General features: G+C 39.7%; 1 protein-coding gene across 1 annotated transcript; it reads left to right on the top strand.

Moving 5' to 3' along the window:
- Positions 1-1,563: 1,563 nt before the first annotated feature.
- On the top strand, positions 1,564-16,096 carry ccm2 (CCM2 scaffold protein). Its single transcript, XM_085372259.1, has 10 exons — positions 1,564-1,927; positions 9,732-9,905; positions 10,106-10,189; positions 11,044-11,227; positions 11,376-11,512; positions 11,853-11,988; positions 12,194-12,251; positions 12,361-12,487; positions 12,617-12,755; positions 14,851-16,096. Exons 1-10 carry the CDS (start codon positions 1,898-1,900, stop codon positions 15,153-15,155), a joined length of 1,374 nt encoding a protein of 457 aa, XP_085228385.1. The 5' UTR covers positions 1,564-1,897; the 3' UTR covers positions 15,156-16,096.
- The last annotated feature ends 1,030 nt before the right edge of the window (positions 16,097-17,126 follow it).

Raw genomic sequence — 17,126 nt, 5'->3', positions numbered from 1 at the left:
TTAGTTGAGCTTGTTTAAACCCTGCACACACATGCACACACATACACATTGGCTCTCCAGAATACAAGACAAAATGCAATAGTTTTGCAGATCCACTGCAACTGAATTAAGTAAGTGTATTTTCATATTTGAACATAGACTGCTAAAGACAACTGGTAAAAAAAAATAGAGAGAGGGAGCGGAAGTGGAATTTGTAAGTTAGCTCACTTATAAATGAGTGAACAGTCTCTAATTTTTAAGGAGATACACAAAATATCAACTAACACTCCAGAAAAAAAAAAAAAACACATTACAAAAAAGTTAAAAATTGATTTGTATGTTATTGAGTTAAATAAGTATTTGATCCCCAAGCAATTCAATTCCATTTTATTTATATTGTGCAAAATCACATCAACCTTGAGTTTCCCTTAAGGAGCTAAGCAAAACATGGCTTACTTGGTGGGGAAACCCTTTTTGGGAAGGATGGCGGTAAGACATTTCTTGTATAGCTGGTCACTCAGGGGGAATTCTGGCCCACTCCTCTTCACAGAAACTCTCTAAATCCTCTAGGTTTCTAAATAAATTCAGTAATTTTTAAATGTTTCATTTTAAAAACCCCAAAATCGATCAATATGTAAATATTAAACTACTGGAGTCAAGACGTTTCCTACATGAATGACAGCCCATTCACAGACACTTGCGTAAGTTGCCTGTAGCATGAAGTCATAGCTCATGCACAGGTTTAACTCTGTGCACACAGAAATGTTTGATTTACAATTGTTTAACACTCTTAATACATACATAATTCTGCACAGTGAGGGTCAAAGAGAAGAAACAGCTGAAAATTTAATTAGAGAAACAAATCACTGATGACCAGTTCCTCATAGTGTGAAATAACATACAGCAAAGAATAGCCATCACCTGCTTTATTCACGTGTTTGGGAAAACAGAGCCTAAGTACCACCATTGAGCTGTCCCTCTGTTACAATCCTTTCTAATCCTGCTCCTCCTCATCACTCACAGCAAAAACTTTAGCATCTTTAACTTTGCAACCTACACCTCTGCCTCTGTAAACGATGCATCATAGCTGGTCTTAAGGCTGCGTGACAAATCACCCCTGACACTCACCTCCACCCCATGTCCGCACTCTCATTTTCGGATAACTAAAAGCTCTCAGAGTCATCAGCTGTTAGTCAATCTAATCTCTGATGACTTCACGTCAGTGGGCTATTGTTTAAAAATCCAGTGAGATTTGTTTTTGACAAAGAAGGCTCAAACTCGATTTTAAATAATTTAATAAATCCCGGGCAAAGAGGAGTACTATATGAAGCAGTAAACGTAAAGCATTAAAACAATGAAGAAACCTACCAGTTATATAAAACGCAAACACCCTCTAAGCTGAGCTGAGATCATGTTTCCATAATTCATTTTTCACTGCAGTTAATAGCAAATTACTCCGTTCATGAAGTTGGTTTCTCCCATCAGCCGGCAGCATTGACAGCTGTAAAGCACAACAGCTGCCCTGTTTTGGTTTGTGCAAAGCAAAGCAAGGCATGCTGGGCCTGGATTACAGTTAAACGCCCAAAATGGCGGCACGGTTGAAAAGTTTTGACTGTTTTGTTGGAGTTTGTCTTCTTCACAAACTATTTCTTTGACTGTTTAAACTGTACGGAATCGGCTTCATTTTTTCCACAATGGTGGAGCACCGGGATTTTTTCTAATGGTTGAAGAGTTACACAAGAATTAGCATGGCGTTTTGGTATCAGCTCAAAATCGGGCATCACTTTGCCAATGCTAGGCTTGGCTAAGCTAGGCTAGCAAGCTAACTGGTCTTAGATGAGTGCTTGGCTAAAACCTTCACGTCTCACCTGCGTCTATAAGCTGAAGTGAATATGAAGATGAAATTCTTCCCATAGAAATGGAGGATGATGTGAAAAAAGTAAAAAAGGTAAGTTGGACAATTTGCGCACTTTTATAGCAGGTTGACTACCTGCTACCTTATTACCTAAGCTAGCTGAGCTGGTAACTGGCTAAGATAAGTAGCAAACTATCAAGTAAAGTTTAGCTTACGTTAGCTGGCCAGCGGACCCGGGAATCAATCCCAATACGACTCGGACTGATAGACTGTGCTTCCAATCAGCCGGCGTCACTTATAAAAGAATAGAATGTGCAACGTACCGAAAGGATTATAGTAAGAAACAAGTAAAGTTTGGGAAGTTGTAAAGGATTTGTTCGCTTTATATTTTCGTGCGCTTAAATGTAGTGGATGTTCGCTATGGAAAATATGGTGTATTAACAATTAGGCGAATATATTATTGGATATTGGGCTTTAAACAGCGAGCTTGATGCTGGTATACCTCAGTGATATTGTTCACCAAAAAGCTAACGAAAGCACAACCGAGTTTCCCAAAGCAATAGCTCGTTGATATGGCAGGCATGGGTCTGCTGTCAAAGGCAGCTGTTATCAGTGTCAGTCATTCTAAAAGGAAGAAGCACCACTTGGTCGTGCCAACAAACCTGCCCTCACACAGTGATACACTGATACAGTACATGCTCCCGTTTGATATGGAGGCAGGTCGTTACAGTAAACACACGCAGCAGATAGTTGTTTGGGAGACACTCCTTTTATCCTGTTCATTAGAGCAGACACAGGGAGGGCTTTTGCTCCTGTTCTGTTGGCTGGAACAGGAAGAAACGGGATGGCAGGACATGAAAAAGAAGTATAATGAAAACTGAGATGTCTGACGCTTTGTTATGATTGTGTTAGTCATTCAGCCGTTTTTTCCACGAAAGGGACACTAATGCATCTTCCTATCTAATTCAGCTTCCTCTTGATGCAAGGGGAAATTTGGGAAGAAATCCAGTGTTGACCTAGATGGTTTGTTTTCTCAAGGACATAGTTTTCCAGCAATGATAACATACCAGAATGTGCACATAGCCCGATAAGACATAATTTCCACTGAACCTTACACCCAAAATATCTGATCACTAATGATTGTCCAGACTCCAGTAGGATGCTTTTTAACCACAATTTTGGATTATCATTATGTGGAAGTTCCTTTTACTTCTCATTGCAAATCTGCATTATGAGTGGACAGTGTTCAAACAGCTGATCACCTATTTACCATGTGGTGCAATGTTACTAGGGTTTAAAAATTTAAACATGAGTTGTGCAGTTCCTGTTTGTACCACTTGGTGCTGACTGTGGATTACATTTGGCTGAGATTTATTTTATGGAAAAGCTCAGTTGCCTAAATCGATAAAGTGTTGCTATTATTCTTCTGACTGATTCATTAATGGATCCTCCTTGTTAGTATATTTGTCAGATAGTGAGGCATTAAGGCAGGTATTCTGCAAGCAAAGTCTTGGTTAAAAATTACCGGTATGTCCCTTAGAGGAACATTATAGTGTGAATATGCATTGTTTTGAGTTTCTGTCATCCCTGATTGGATGAACTGCTGTTTCATCCCCTTAGAATTATACGTTTTTTTTATGGATTCTGACCAGTTTTGAGATATTATGTTTTCAGGTTTTTGCAGTCCACATCGCAAAAATTACATGTGGAATAAGTCTTACTCCCATATGATTATGACACACACCCTATATGTCTTTTAAATCTATAGTCTTGAACCCTGTCAAGTGTATAGCTTTTGAACAAGTGAAATGCAGATAAACCTTTTAATTCTACAAACTTATTTTTCTTTGGAAACATTAGGTTCGTTTTACAAAATGTGAAATCAGATTTTCAAGTAATTATAAATGGTTAACTTATAATTAAGTTAACCATTTAAAACCATAATTATAATTAGTTTTAAAATATACAATTAGTAATGTAACTGTCTCCACAAGTATGATTAAATCAAATGTAATGCATTCTGTGACAAGACGATGCTTAAAAGAGTGGCATCTTTTCAATAAATAAATGAATGATTGAATACAAATTGTAAAAAAAAAAATAAAAAAATGGCACATTTCAATACCCTCATGCTAGCCAACTGAGCACCAGACTCATTTCGTTTCCTTTCTGGTTTCTTTTTATTTTTATTTTTTTGCCTGTCCCGTTTGGCTCTTTTGCCATCAGAATTATTGTCTAAAGGCGAAGAAAGATGCTCAACGGATTTACTTTACCAAATTGACCATCCCAGCCTTGCCGTAATGGTCCATTTGATTCACCTTTTATTGTTTATTTTATTTTCACTTGCTGAATACGGGACAGACTTGACTGGAGGAAAGAAGGGGAGAAAGAAAGAGGGAAAGAGAAACAGCTTTTCCATAACGAATATGACAGTAAATACTAAATATTAAACATTATTGTGCAGCACATAAGCTCAACAGAACACAGTGTGCTTTGAGGTAGGAGCCAAAAAGGGTGTAGTTTGTGGGTGTGATCACCTGTGTGTACACCTGTGAGCATGGACGCGCTTGTTTTTTTTTTTTTTTAAAGGTTCCTTCATGTAATGATCTGCTAGAGGGTGTGGGGGGGCCACTGCCCCGTCCTCCAGGGCATGAAGCAGGTATGGAGGAGATCAAAACTCCAGACATCCAGAGGCCCCCAGAACACAAGAGACCAAGGAAGACTAACAGAGGGGCAGCCGCGCCACTGTCCCAGAAAGAGCTGAGGAGAGTCCCAGATGAGGGTTCACTCAGCAGCCACGGAGCAGAAGCCAGGGAGAGTTGCAGTGACGCGCCTGTGAGCTCCGCCGGCAGCCAGCTGTGCCTGAGTGACCGAGCCCCAGGCCGAGAGGCCGGGGGCACCCCACCTCCGAAGTGGCCCGAGCGAGCCCCAGGCTCCAGGCCCCGATAAGCGGCCGCCAAGGAGTGAGCCGGTGTGTACCTGGACGCCCATCCCCAGACACAAAGAACCACCAACGCACCGATGTCTGAGGGAGTCCGCCACTGGCAGGGGAAGTGGTGGTGGGTGGAGATAGGCCTCCAAACCTTGGAGGGCCTGAGATGTCCCCAGGGAGGTGGCGTCTGATACCAAACCTGACATATAGACACAGACATACAGGCACACACAGACACAAACATCCATTCCCACCCTCATGCTCTCATATGCACTTACTCCACACTCAACCAACGTGGAGACAGACATAAAGAGACGCTGTAAACACGATCACACTCCCCAAGCGTACTCTACGAACCGGGACTAGGTACCCTTGCCCCTGGAGGGGGGAACTGCACCCAGACCCAGGTGGTGTTACCCTTTTCCCTGCGGTGGGGAGAGGCAGACCGCCCCGACTCCGCAGCAGCAGGGAGGCTTCCTTTCTGGTTTCAACATGTCATCAAGTTCTTATTGGCTCATAGATGGCACCTTTTAATGCAAAGTTAAAGAATCCTTATGGAGAGACTTTTTTTTTTTCCAAAGGTGCAATTGAAAAGTTAAAAATGAAATACTTGCATTATTTTTAAGTTGTCAGGGAATAAGAATATTAGAATAAGTCAAGTTTGACAGAAGTGTCAGATTGGACCTTATGATTCTAAAGGGGACACGATGAAGATTACACCTTTTATGAATATTTCATGCAGAAATTCTAGTAAACCTCAAGGGTCCTCGAACTTTTTCCTACAACTGTATATGGTAATGTTCTTGAATACTTTACTGTGAATGATTATTTGTAGGATTTAATTGTTATTCTTAGGCCGCGTTTCTGAATAGGTCTCAGTGAATTGAGAATGCTGGCTTCTCTTACAGCTGGTCTAGGTTTTCTTGCATTGTTTTGAAGTAAATGTGAAAGTCTTATCTATACTCATTATTGTCACACCCCACAGAAACTATGCAGTTTCTTCATTTATATGTATTTTATGAATAAAAAACACACATCAGCTTGTGGCCATTTACTGGGGTCAACTATAGTCTCACATTTCACAAGTAAAGGCCATAAAATGTTAATGTACTTCAATAGTTGCATACTATTAAATAATGCAGTGGGTGATGGAGCTCGAGTTCTATAGTGACTGAAGGCTAAGAAATATCAGCACGTAAGAAACAACATACATTAACACACACACACACACACACGTATGTGTGTCTGAGTGAATGTATGGCTTTTAAATTTGCATTTAGTTTGTCTCTTATGTGCTGATATTTCTTAGCATAGATATAAAAAAAAGCCAGGTTTGTAACATGAGTTTTTGAGTGGCACAGTTGGGAGTGGGTGAGATGGCATCAAAATATTGTTATAATATTTCAAGAAAATTTGTGATGATATTTCTGATTATATAGAAAACAAGATGCTGAATAACATTGAATCAGTGACTGCAGCTCACCGGTAGCAGCATTTATTTATTGCTGCAAACAAAATCAAGGGGATTTCCATCCTTTTCAAGTGTCACCGATGACAGACTAACCCTTTCAAAGTGTGACTGTTATTACCACAAGTCACCAGCAGCAGCATTAAAGTGCAAGAATACGAACAGCATAAGTCAATGGTAAAGCATAAACGTAGCCTAGGTAGTGTGTTCCTTGGAGATTTTCAGTAAAAAGATAACATAACTGCTTAATGCTTAACTATAGAGATTGACAGACCACGCGACTTTCGCGCATTGCATGTTGGGTACGAGCATTTTCAGATCTAATAGAAATCAAATGAGTGTTTCGTAATTCATTCAATTCATTGTCTTTATTTATAACTGGCATTATTGTCTCATTCTATTATAGAATCTTACAGGAAAGACGCAAAATTGTATTCCATTATGCTTTATTAGCTGCTTCGGTAAAAAAACAAATCAACAATGCAAAAAACCCCCAAAAAACATTGCAAAACAACATACTGGAAAACAGTTATTCATCACTTGAGTGCTTCAGTACAACCCTTGGGCACATATATACAGGACGTTTCGTGGCTGTAATGATATCACGCTCTCTTAACCGATCAAATCTCGCTGTGGTAGTAGCTTTAAACTCAGTATGACCCCGGTTGATAGAGGGTGCCCAGTCTGGATCGCATTCTAACATTTTGTAGACTGGTTTTCCTACAAAACACAACAAACATTAGCCCGCAAAGCCACAGTGAACAAAGCAGCATAGCGCAACGAATTCAATTCAAATCAATATAAGACTTATTTGTAACCTACATCAACAATTATGTTATGATAAATTACGTAATAACTACAACAGAAGACTTACCTTTGTGGAAATGCTTGGAGCAGACTAACATATGAGCTGGAGTGTTCTGGAACATTATATTTGGTCTTCGAATGGCTGCAATCCAGGCCATCCGTCGGCTCTTTGTTACTTCGGAAACACTGCTTGAACAATTTCTCTTCCACGACGTAATCTGATAAAAACCGATCTCTTTACCCATTGGCTTCCTGTGGCTGTCATTCAACCGGCTATTGCAGTTAATAATACAACAGCTTCTTGCCATTTTTTTGTGTTTCTTTTTATTGCTGTGTGACTGTTTTCATGTGAAAGCCTGCGTGCACTAGTACCGCTTGACACTCGTTCCCAGAATTCTTTGCGGTTTTACCCCGGAATGACGTCACATTTTCAATCTCTATAATAATAACTAGCCTTGTAACTTAATCTGAGCCTGCACAATATTGTCAAATATGAAACTGAAAATTATATTTTACCTGGAATGTTGTTTCTTGGGTCAGCCTTCTTAATAGGGTTGGGCGATATGTAAAAATTTTCCAACAATCATCAGTCCATTAATGGACGTTGGGCGACATTCGCACATGCGCAGACTTTTTGATGGGTGGAGCAATGTAGCATGGACTGATTTGCATGTTTATAACACAACATGTTGTGGGCGAACTAATTTCCCCCCCAAAAAATTAAGGCTGTCAGTGTTAATGCAGCTCCATTAAAAAGCATTTGGGCACATTCTGAGGCTCGCAGATGAAAAAGCATGTTGCTAAAACAGTGCTATTATTATTATTATTTTCTGTTGACTGCTTCTGTTAGCTCCATCATTATTAGCAAACTTAGTCATGGGCAAATGAATAAATAAATCGCCCTTGTAAAAACGATCGCTGATGGGCTCAGTCTATCGTCAATAGTCGATATATTCGTCCAATTGCCCAACCCTACTTCTTAACCAGTTCTTTAAAGTCCTCCTTTACCAGCATGTAACTGACTCCGTAATAGATTTTTCCTTTAATTACTTATTTCTGCCAGAGACTATGGCAAAAATGCTTAACTTCAATTAGCAAAGACATACATACACTCACATACCTCCATACATACACACACACTCTCACACAGGGTGTGGCTGTCACAGGGACATATGACGAAAAAAACACAACTGTCACTGTCACTGAAATTCTCCAAAAGCAATAAACTAATATAATGAAATTAATGACATTATCTTCTCAGATCACGAGAAAAGATATAGAAATCTGTTTTAAAAAATTCTAGCTACAAATTTGGGAACTACAAATGACTAAAGTAGTCCTTCTGTTGTAGATGGTGTTTGCAAACTTCTAAATGTCTGCTCTTGATTTGCTTTTATTGTTGCAGAGAAAAGTTTTTACTATTTATAATTTGCCTGTTTAATTAAAAAAATGAACATCTGTCTTTAGATTGCCTGCACTTTTCACCTTCTGAAATCTGCACTGTTAACAGCGTTGCAGATGTCATAGCTGTGGTTAGCTGAGGAGAAAGAGACAAAGTTGTCTAATTCTGTGGTTTAGCAGCAGTATGTATAAATGTGCTTTCAGAGTCTTGCAGAGTCCTGTGACTGTGATAGAAACAAGCAATTGCATTGAAATGTTATTAGTTTTGAGGTAAAAGTGTACCTTTGAATCACATTTACTAAAATTGCATTCAGCATCTGCCAAACAGTTCTCAAAACTACATGACAAGTTTCCTGCAGAGAAGTGTCTAAATATTCAAAGCATCAATACACGTGTCATTGCAGGAAGCTGTGGTTGGTCTCCTTCCTGTTCTTGTGCTTGAGTATAAAGTCAGAGACACTTCCCTTCCTTTGTGGGGAACACACCCCTGACATCTATACCCCGTGTGCTATACTGAGTGTCTCTCGCCAGTTGGCAGCTGTCATTGCATGTGAGTGGAGGCATCAGGTGATCTTTAGTTTAGGCAGTGTCTGAGCATTTGTGGCCAGGCTGCGAGCTTGTTGCATAGGCGTATCCCCAAAGTGCGGGTTCATGGAGAACGAGGTATGATTTTATTATTATTATTTTTACACGCTTTATCTTTTTTATGCTTTTGAAACATTTTCCAAAGTCGGAGTTAGTTATGTTATGTTAAGTAACTGTTTTTGGGTTTCAAACATATACGAGATCAACACTGGTGTGTAATGTTGTACTACCTATATGCAGACAAAGGAATGAAGTGAAATAAACAGACTTAAAAACAAAGATGTTTGAGAGAGAATGCATGCTCCAGTTAGGGAAACCTGAAAAAGGTCATCAAAATCACAAAACGTATTGTTTACATGTGCTTTTGTTAGTATTGTAGCATAACGTATTGCACAACATTGAGGTTTGTAATTCTGTGGTGTCTTATTTTGGAACTAGCAGAACAGTGAGGGGAAATGGGCTCAGCAGAAATTATAGGCCAGGCGAGAAGAACTGTCAACAAAATTTAACGTAGCTTCCCTTTTTCATACTGAACTCGTAATTCCACTTGCAAGTGTTAGATTGTCACACATGTATTTTTTTCTTATATGGTCTTATAGGGAATTACTACTTGTATTTACTCAAACTTAAAAGGTGAGTTCAAGTTACTGTTACACAGACTGCTGTCCTCTTACTTCACTCACCTTTCTTTCTTTATTCAATAGCCTGGTATCTCTCCGTTCAAGCGAGTCTTCCTGAAAGGAGAGAAGGGGAGGGACAAGAAAGCCCAGGAGAAGGCCACAGAGCGCAGGGCCCTACACACCTTCTCACTCTCTCAGCCTGACCACCGCATCGACCCAGACATCCTGCTCAATGACTACATTGAGAAGGAAGTCAAAGTGAGTGTGATAAGGATGTTTTCTTTGAAGCTCTAGTCGTTTTGTTCACTTATATCAGGTTTGGTCTTTTTGGGGGGGTTTTTTTTGGTTTTTTCTTGGGGGGTTTTTTGCTTTTAAATAATGATTATTATTTTTTTTAATTTAGATTTTGGTGCAACTTTCTCTAATATGAAGTGTTTTTTTCCCTCTATCATTTTCAGTACTTGGGGCAGCTGACATCAGTTCCAGGATACTTGAACCCATCAAGTAGGACAGAGGTCCTGCAGCTAATTGACAATGCGAGAGTAAGTACCTGAGTAAGAGGATTTATCGGAATCTTTAAATGCGATTACTCCCCCCGTCTCCTGATTTTTCTTTCAAAACTGTTGAAGAGTTATTCCTACATAACTCGCATATACTCAGTGGACAATATATTAAGTACACCTTGCAAGAATTGGATTGGACTCCTTTTTGCCTTTTGAACTACTTTAATTGTTCAAGGCATAGATTCATCAAGGTGCTGAAAACATTCCTCAGAGATTTTGATCCATTTTGACATGACAGCACACAGTTGGTGCATAATGCAAATCTTCTGTGCTCTATTGGACTGAGATCTGGTGATTTTTGGAGGCCATTTAAGTAGAATATGTTACAATATGTTGTGTGTGAATTCTAGCCTCAGTTTCCCGTTCTTAGCTGATATGAGTGGTATCCAATGTGGTCCTCTGCTGTTGTAGCCCAACTTCTTCAAGGTTTGTTGTGCATTCAAAGATGCTCTTCTGCGTACCGTGGTTTTAACACGTGCTTATTTGAGTTACTGTTCCCTTCCAAGAACTCAAAGCAGGCAGAACATTTTCCACTTGACATCAACAAAGCATTTGTCATACAGAGAAGTGCCAGATTTTAGACCATTCTCTGTAAATCCTAAAGATGGTTGTGTGGAAAAATCCCAGTAAGTCAACAGTTTCTGGAAAACTCGGGTTACATTTAGTCACTTATATCGCCTTTCTTCCCCATTCTAATGCTCTGTTTGAACTTCAGCAGGCTTGTCTGCATATCTAACATGAGATGTTTGTGCTAACTGGGTGGTGAATAGTTGTATATCACAAAGTGACAAATGAAAGCATATTTCTTAAATATTTCTCTCCCGGTATTTCAGAAGTCACATCAGTTGGTAGGCCAGCTGACATCAGAGCAGGATGCAGTCGTGAGCTTGTCAGCATACAACATCAAGCTGGTACGGCGAGATGGAGAAGACATCATTTTAAGAGTGCCCATCCATGATATTGCTGCTGTCTCCTACATCAGGGATGACTCATTACACCTTGTAGTGATAAAAACAGGTAAAAACAAAGCTTTTCAGGTTTGACTTTTGCTAAAAGTATTATGGCTATTAAGGATCAGAATCCATGCATAAAAACTGAATAAGTAAAGTTTTGACTATATGTTCATTTTAAATGTGGGTTGTTTTTTTTGTTTGTTTGTTTTCAGCCCAGGAGTCAGGGGGCTCGCCCTGTCCCAGTTCATGTCCTGATCTCAATAAGTCTCAAACTCGGAGCTCCTTGTCAGAAAGTGGAACTGTGCTTGTTGAAGTCTGCTGTCTGCTTGTGCTGGCAGTTGATAATAAGGTAACATTTTGCATGTGAGGCAAACTGCAGACTCCTTTTGAAATGCTAGACAGGGTTTAAAGATCTAAATTGAAGTGTTGGCTTCGAGCCACCTGCAGCACTGTTGAACCTGAATGGGAACCAGCAAAAACCCTGTTTTTTTTTTTGTTTTGTTTTTTTTGTTTTGTTTTTTTAATCCTGGTAATTTAAAAAGATGAAACAAGTGTATGTTAATCTACAAACTGTAATTTTTTTTTATGATGCATTCATCAATCTCTAAGAGATCATTTTAGTTTTGATGTGTTTTGCATGATAAAAACTGTTTACTAACTGTATTATTCTTTCGTTTTCTTTTTTTTAGGCAGCAGCTGAGGAGTTGTGTCTTTTGCTTAGCCAAGTTTTCCAGATTGTTTACACAGAATCAACCATCGACTTCTTAGACAGAGCCATTTTTGATGGCGCAACTACACCAACCAGACACCTTTCTCAGTACAGTGGTAAAGCAGAAAATTGTTTTCCATATGGACAAAAGTGATGGGAAAATTAACAGACTTTTAAATATTTGGTTTACTTGATAAGAAGCTTAAAAATGTTTTTTATAACATGTAGGTTGGTGCTGTTTTGTAGCTTTTTAAGCTAATGAAATTTAAGATTTTCCATCAATTGTTAGTCTGTTAATATTTCCTTTTGTTAACCTTAAAGATGACTCTTCGAGCAAAGTAGATGTTAAAGACTCTTTTGAAGAGGAACCCAGCCCACTGTGAGTACACAGCTCAGTCCAGCTACAGTGCAGTTCCATTTTTCTTTTCAAAGTTTTGTCACATCTGTGAAAGTTTTGCTCATCACTTAAGTGTGTTGCGGTCTCTCAGTCAGTTCCTGGTTACAGAAGGAAGCTCTCCATCTGCTTCCACTCCTGCATCTCCTCAGACCAAAACTGCAAGCGAAGGCGAGCTGAGCACCACAGCTGCAGAGCTGCTGCAGGACTACATGACCACAGTATGGCTTTCACTTCACTCTTTTCTTTGTCCAATTCTGTTTGTGAGAATAAGAATATTGAAAGCTATGTTGATACGAAACTGTAATCATTCTTGTTTTTATTTTTTAATTTCCCCCCTCCCTTTCTAGCTGCGGACAAAGCTCTCATCACAGGAGATCCAGCAGTTTGCTACTTTGCTCCATGAATACCGTAACGGTGCCTCCATTCATGAGTTCTGCATTAATTTGCGACAACTTTATGGGGACAGCAGGAAATTTCTTCTGCTCGGTAAGCCCACACTACAACTGAAGATTCAATTATTTTAAACTTCATATCATCAAGTGTAAAGTGTTAGCAGTTAGCTTTTGTACTTTTGCTGAAGTCTTAGTTTGCTATGTGTTATTCTTTTTAGGTGTCTGTGCGATTAATATAGTAGTCACAGTTTATGTAACAGTAGTTACATCCACTGATCTAATTACAGCAATATTTTAAATGGTACATCTTGGAGAAGAGCACAGAAAATATCCTAAAAAGTAAAATACCAACTTCAAGCAACAACATTTTTATGGTACTCTAATATTGATGGTATGAACGTACATATATACTTGTAAAAAGAAAAAAGTAGTTTGTGGTTTTAAGTATCCCCGTTCCTGATTTCTCATCTTTTTTTTTTTCTTTTTTTTTTCATATTTGTCACACTTTGATGTTTCAGATCATCAAACATTTTTAATAGACAAAAATAGCTCTGGTGTAAAAATAACGTCATACCAACAGTCAAACATGGTTGTGTGATGGCCTGGGGCTGCTTTGCTGCTTCAAGACCTCAATGACTTGCAGTAATCGATGGAACCCTCTCTACTAGAAAATCCTGAAGGAGATCACGTGGGTTTTGCAGCAGGACATACCAGAAAAGCTACCTCTGAATGGCTAACCCATGGCTAATTGTCTTAATTAAAACAATTCTGCAAAGGATCAAGATTCTGAAGTGATGTGAAAGACTTGCCAGTTATCATAAAAGCTTGATTGCAGTTCTTGTTGCCAGAGGTTGCACAACCAGTTATTAGGTTTAAGGGGAAAGTGTGACATGAAAAAAAAGAAATGAGATCTTTAATGGAAGGACTGCCTCCTGTGGGCATGTATCAAACAGTCACCTGTGTTCACATAGACTGCAAGTATCAGGATTTTCTTTTTTTTCTTTCCACTCCTGGAGGACAGCCTGCAGCTTTGTTGGCTAAGGACAGGGAGCTGCTACATGAATTGAACAAGCACTTATTAGAGTGCTCATCTTAGTACCTGTTTCTGGTGAGATTTTCACCAAGATCAGTCAGATCACAGATGGTGCGCTTATGTAAGGCTACAGCAACACCTCAGACATACACGCCAATAGACTGGTCTCAGGGCATGGTGGGACTGAAGGGGTGGGTGGGTGGGTGGGTGTGTGTGTGTGTGTGTGTGTGTGTGTGTGTGTGTGTGTCCGTCCTAAGACGGGTGTAACAGATCTTGTGTATTCAATTCAATTTTCAATACAGTTTTATTTAGACAGCATCAAATCACAACAACAGTCACCTCAAGGGGCTTTATATTGTAAGGTAGACCCTACAATAATACAACAGAGTAAAGCCAACAATCATACAACCCCCTATGAGCAAGCACTTTGGCGATAGTGGGATGGAAAAACTCCCTTTTAACAGGAAGAAACCTCCAACAGAACCAGGCTCAGGGAGGGGCGGCCATTAGTCGCAACTGGTTGGGGTGAGAGAAGGAAGACAGGATAAAAAAAACATGCTGTAGAAGAGAACCAGATATTAATAACAAGTAATGATTCAATGCAGAGAGGTCTATTAATACATAGTGAGTGAGAACAGGGACTGAAGAAGAAATACTCCTCCCCTGCATCATGGGAATCCCCCAGTAGCCTACGCCTATTGCAGCATAACTAAGGGAGGCTTCAGGGTCACCTGATCCAGCCCCAACTATATGCTTTAGCAAAAGGGAAAGTTTTAAGCCTGAGCTTAAAAGTAAAGACTGTGTCTGTCTGCCGAATCCAAATTTCAAGCTGGTTCCACAGAAGAGGGGCCTGAAAACTGAAGGCTCTGCCTCTCATTCTACTTTTAAATACTCTAGGAACCACAAGTAAGCACACAGTCCAAGAGCTCTGATGGGGCAATACCAGTGGCTGTACTATGAGGTCATTAAGATGGAGCCTAATTATTCAAGTTCAAGGATTTTTGAATTCAATTCTGGATTTAACAGAGCAAATGAAGAGAAGCCAATATAAAGAAATATGGTCTCTCTTTCTAGTCCCTGTCAGTGTTTTAAAGTAACTTAAATGCTTCACGTAATAAAATGTGCAGTAATTCAGAGCTTTTTCTTCCTCTTGCAGGCCTGCGGCCCTTCATACCAGAGAAGGACAGCCAACACTTTGAGAACTTCCTTGAGACCATCGGTGTGAAGGACGGCCGAGGCATCATCACTGACAGCTTTGGTCGTTACAAGCGCACAGCAAGCTCTGCCTCAGATTCCACCACCAATGGCAACGGAGCAGCAGGAGGAAGTGGTGACAGTGTTGCCTCGGACGAAGGCCACGAGCCCTCTGAGGGGGATGAATGGGACCGTATGATCACCGATATCAGCAATGACATTGAAGCTCTCGGCTGTAGTATGGACCAGGATCCAGTGACACCTTGACATGGGGAACAGAGGGGGGTAGTTTGGGGAGCTGTGGACATGAACTGATGGCCAGCAGGCATGATGTGAGTGGATGAGATGAAGGTGGTTGTTCAGCACTGACCTAAGATTTGATTTATTGTATTTTCCTCTAATTGTCAAGAGGACGTTCCATAGTCCCTACACACTCAAGGAAAGCCTTAAGTTGTTACTATTAAGTCAACAAATGCACTTATGCAGACCCTGTAGATGAAACGCAGTGGGTTGGATTGTTGGTTTTATAGACTGATTTATTTTAAAATTTTTACTTTGTGCTCATTTATTGGCAGTATCTGCCACTGCTATGAGCAATGTAGCGAATATCTTCAGTCTTTGAAATCTGTAATTTTGAAAATTGTGGATAATCCATCAGAGGACTGTGTACACATTTTAGAAGGTGAAGCATGGGGCTGTTTTGTGTTTGCTATAGATCAGTCAGCTTCATCCACAAAGAGAACTTTGGTTTTCTTCATTCACATTGTGTGTTACGGTGTGTGTAACATTTTGCGCCATTTTTTTCCAGTAAGGTTTGTGTACTGCTTTGTTTTACACTATCATTTGTTATCATTGTTTACTTATTTACATATTTTTGCCTTACTCAAACTGACCGATGAAATGCTGTAAAAACAAATTCTCATTCATTTAGTGAGTGAGGACTGTATTTGACAAAGCCAGTTAGTTGATGGCTGATGTAAATTTATAACGTTTAAAGTCGTTCTTCACATGCAGGTCATCTTGTTATGTTGTGCCTTCACACTGCAGTACTGCTGCCTGCTGTCTGTCACTCACAGACAGATAATTATGAACTGTAACTACAGTTGTTCAGCAAAACATGGTTATTAAATAACAGCTATTTTACACTGATTGTATCTTATTGCAAAATTTACACGCATCTTGATGTTGCATAAAAACAATATAGTATTATCCCTTACCACCTGTCTGCTGCGTTATCAATGTTCACTAGCTCTTCATTTGACCTCTATACATAAGAACTGACACAAGGGGAAGTTTTGTAGTCCAAATATGATCATTTGCTTGGATGCACCTAAGCTGCAGTGGAATTTCATTCAGAGCTTCATCAAAGCAGCCAGGCTGGATGCTGCTGAATGCCCACAAAGTCAGGGATTAGTTTTGTGAGTCTTGGGGACGGGAAATTTTGAGGACAGCACGAGTTGAGCACATTCCGTTCCGTAAAAGCCCATCAGCAGACTTTAACTCGGCTTTTCTCACCCCTCAGTCCTTGAACCTGACCATTTTCACAGGAATATCTTTGTTCTTCAAGCTACTCAACACTGAGCCACAAATCCTTCAAGTGTAAAAAGGGATGCCCAACTCAAGGGATGAACCAGTATTGTCTCCACTTAACAAGTAACTTGCCAAAGAACCAACTATCTTTTAAATTGTTTCTTTAGACACTTTGCTACGAGCAGCCTGCCACAAAAACACAATTTGTTCACATTTCTTTAGTTGAATCAGTCATGGATTGGCCTCCCCAGAGCCTGGAACTCAACTTTATTGAAGCAGTGTTGGATCATCTTGACAGAGAATGTAACAAGAGATGGCCAACATCCAAAGAAGAGTTTTGAATGTCTCTGAATGTCTTTCCTTACTCACTTTATTTCCTTGCACGTTTCAATAAATTGCTGCACCTATTTCACATTTTCCCGTTAAAATGGCTAAAGATTTCTGCACCGTACTATGTTAATTTCTGGAGTCATTCTGTGTCATTTATGGTATTGGAGTAGAGGTACCCATAGTAAAACTACACTTTGGTTCAGATAACATCTTTGGCTTTAGACACTGTTTTCTTTGAACAAAAGAGGGATATAACAAGTACACATTCAGTCTTGTGTCCTAACAAGTGTTCGCTGTATATCTGTGCTATGATGTCATGCAGAAAGGGAGTACATGCTGTTTTTTTACATCCCCTTTTGATGTAATTGAACTGTTTCC

This window comes from Diplotaxodon limnothrissa, linkage group LG15, assembly GCF_057381915.1.
Source record: "Diplotaxodon limnothrissa isolate DT_005_m linkage group LG15, D_limnothrissa_male_GT1.1, whole genome shotgun sequence".
Taxonomy (NCBI): domain Eukaryota; kingdom Metazoa; phylum Chordata; class Actinopteri; order Cichliformes; family Cichlidae; genus Diplotaxodon; species Diplotaxodon limnothrissa.
Note: the sequence above shows the minus strand (reverse complement) of the source record. Positions and strands in the feature narration are given on the sequence as shown.

What these genes read in the sequence shown, in the direction of transcription:
- ccm2 (XM_085372259.1), top strand. Translation starts at nt 1,898, where the DNA reads ATGGAGGATGATGTGAAAAAAGTAAAAAAG. An exon ending in AGCTAATTGACAATGCGAGA is followed by an intron (nt 10,190 to 11,043) that starts GTAAGTACCTGA and finishes CCGGTATTTCAG; the next exon opens with AAGTCACATCAGTTGGTAGG. An exon ending in ACACCTTTCTCAGTACAGTG is followed by an intron (nt 11,989 to 12,193) that starts GTAAAGCAGAAA and finishes TTAACCTTAAAG; the next exon opens with ATGACTCTTCGAGCAAAGTA.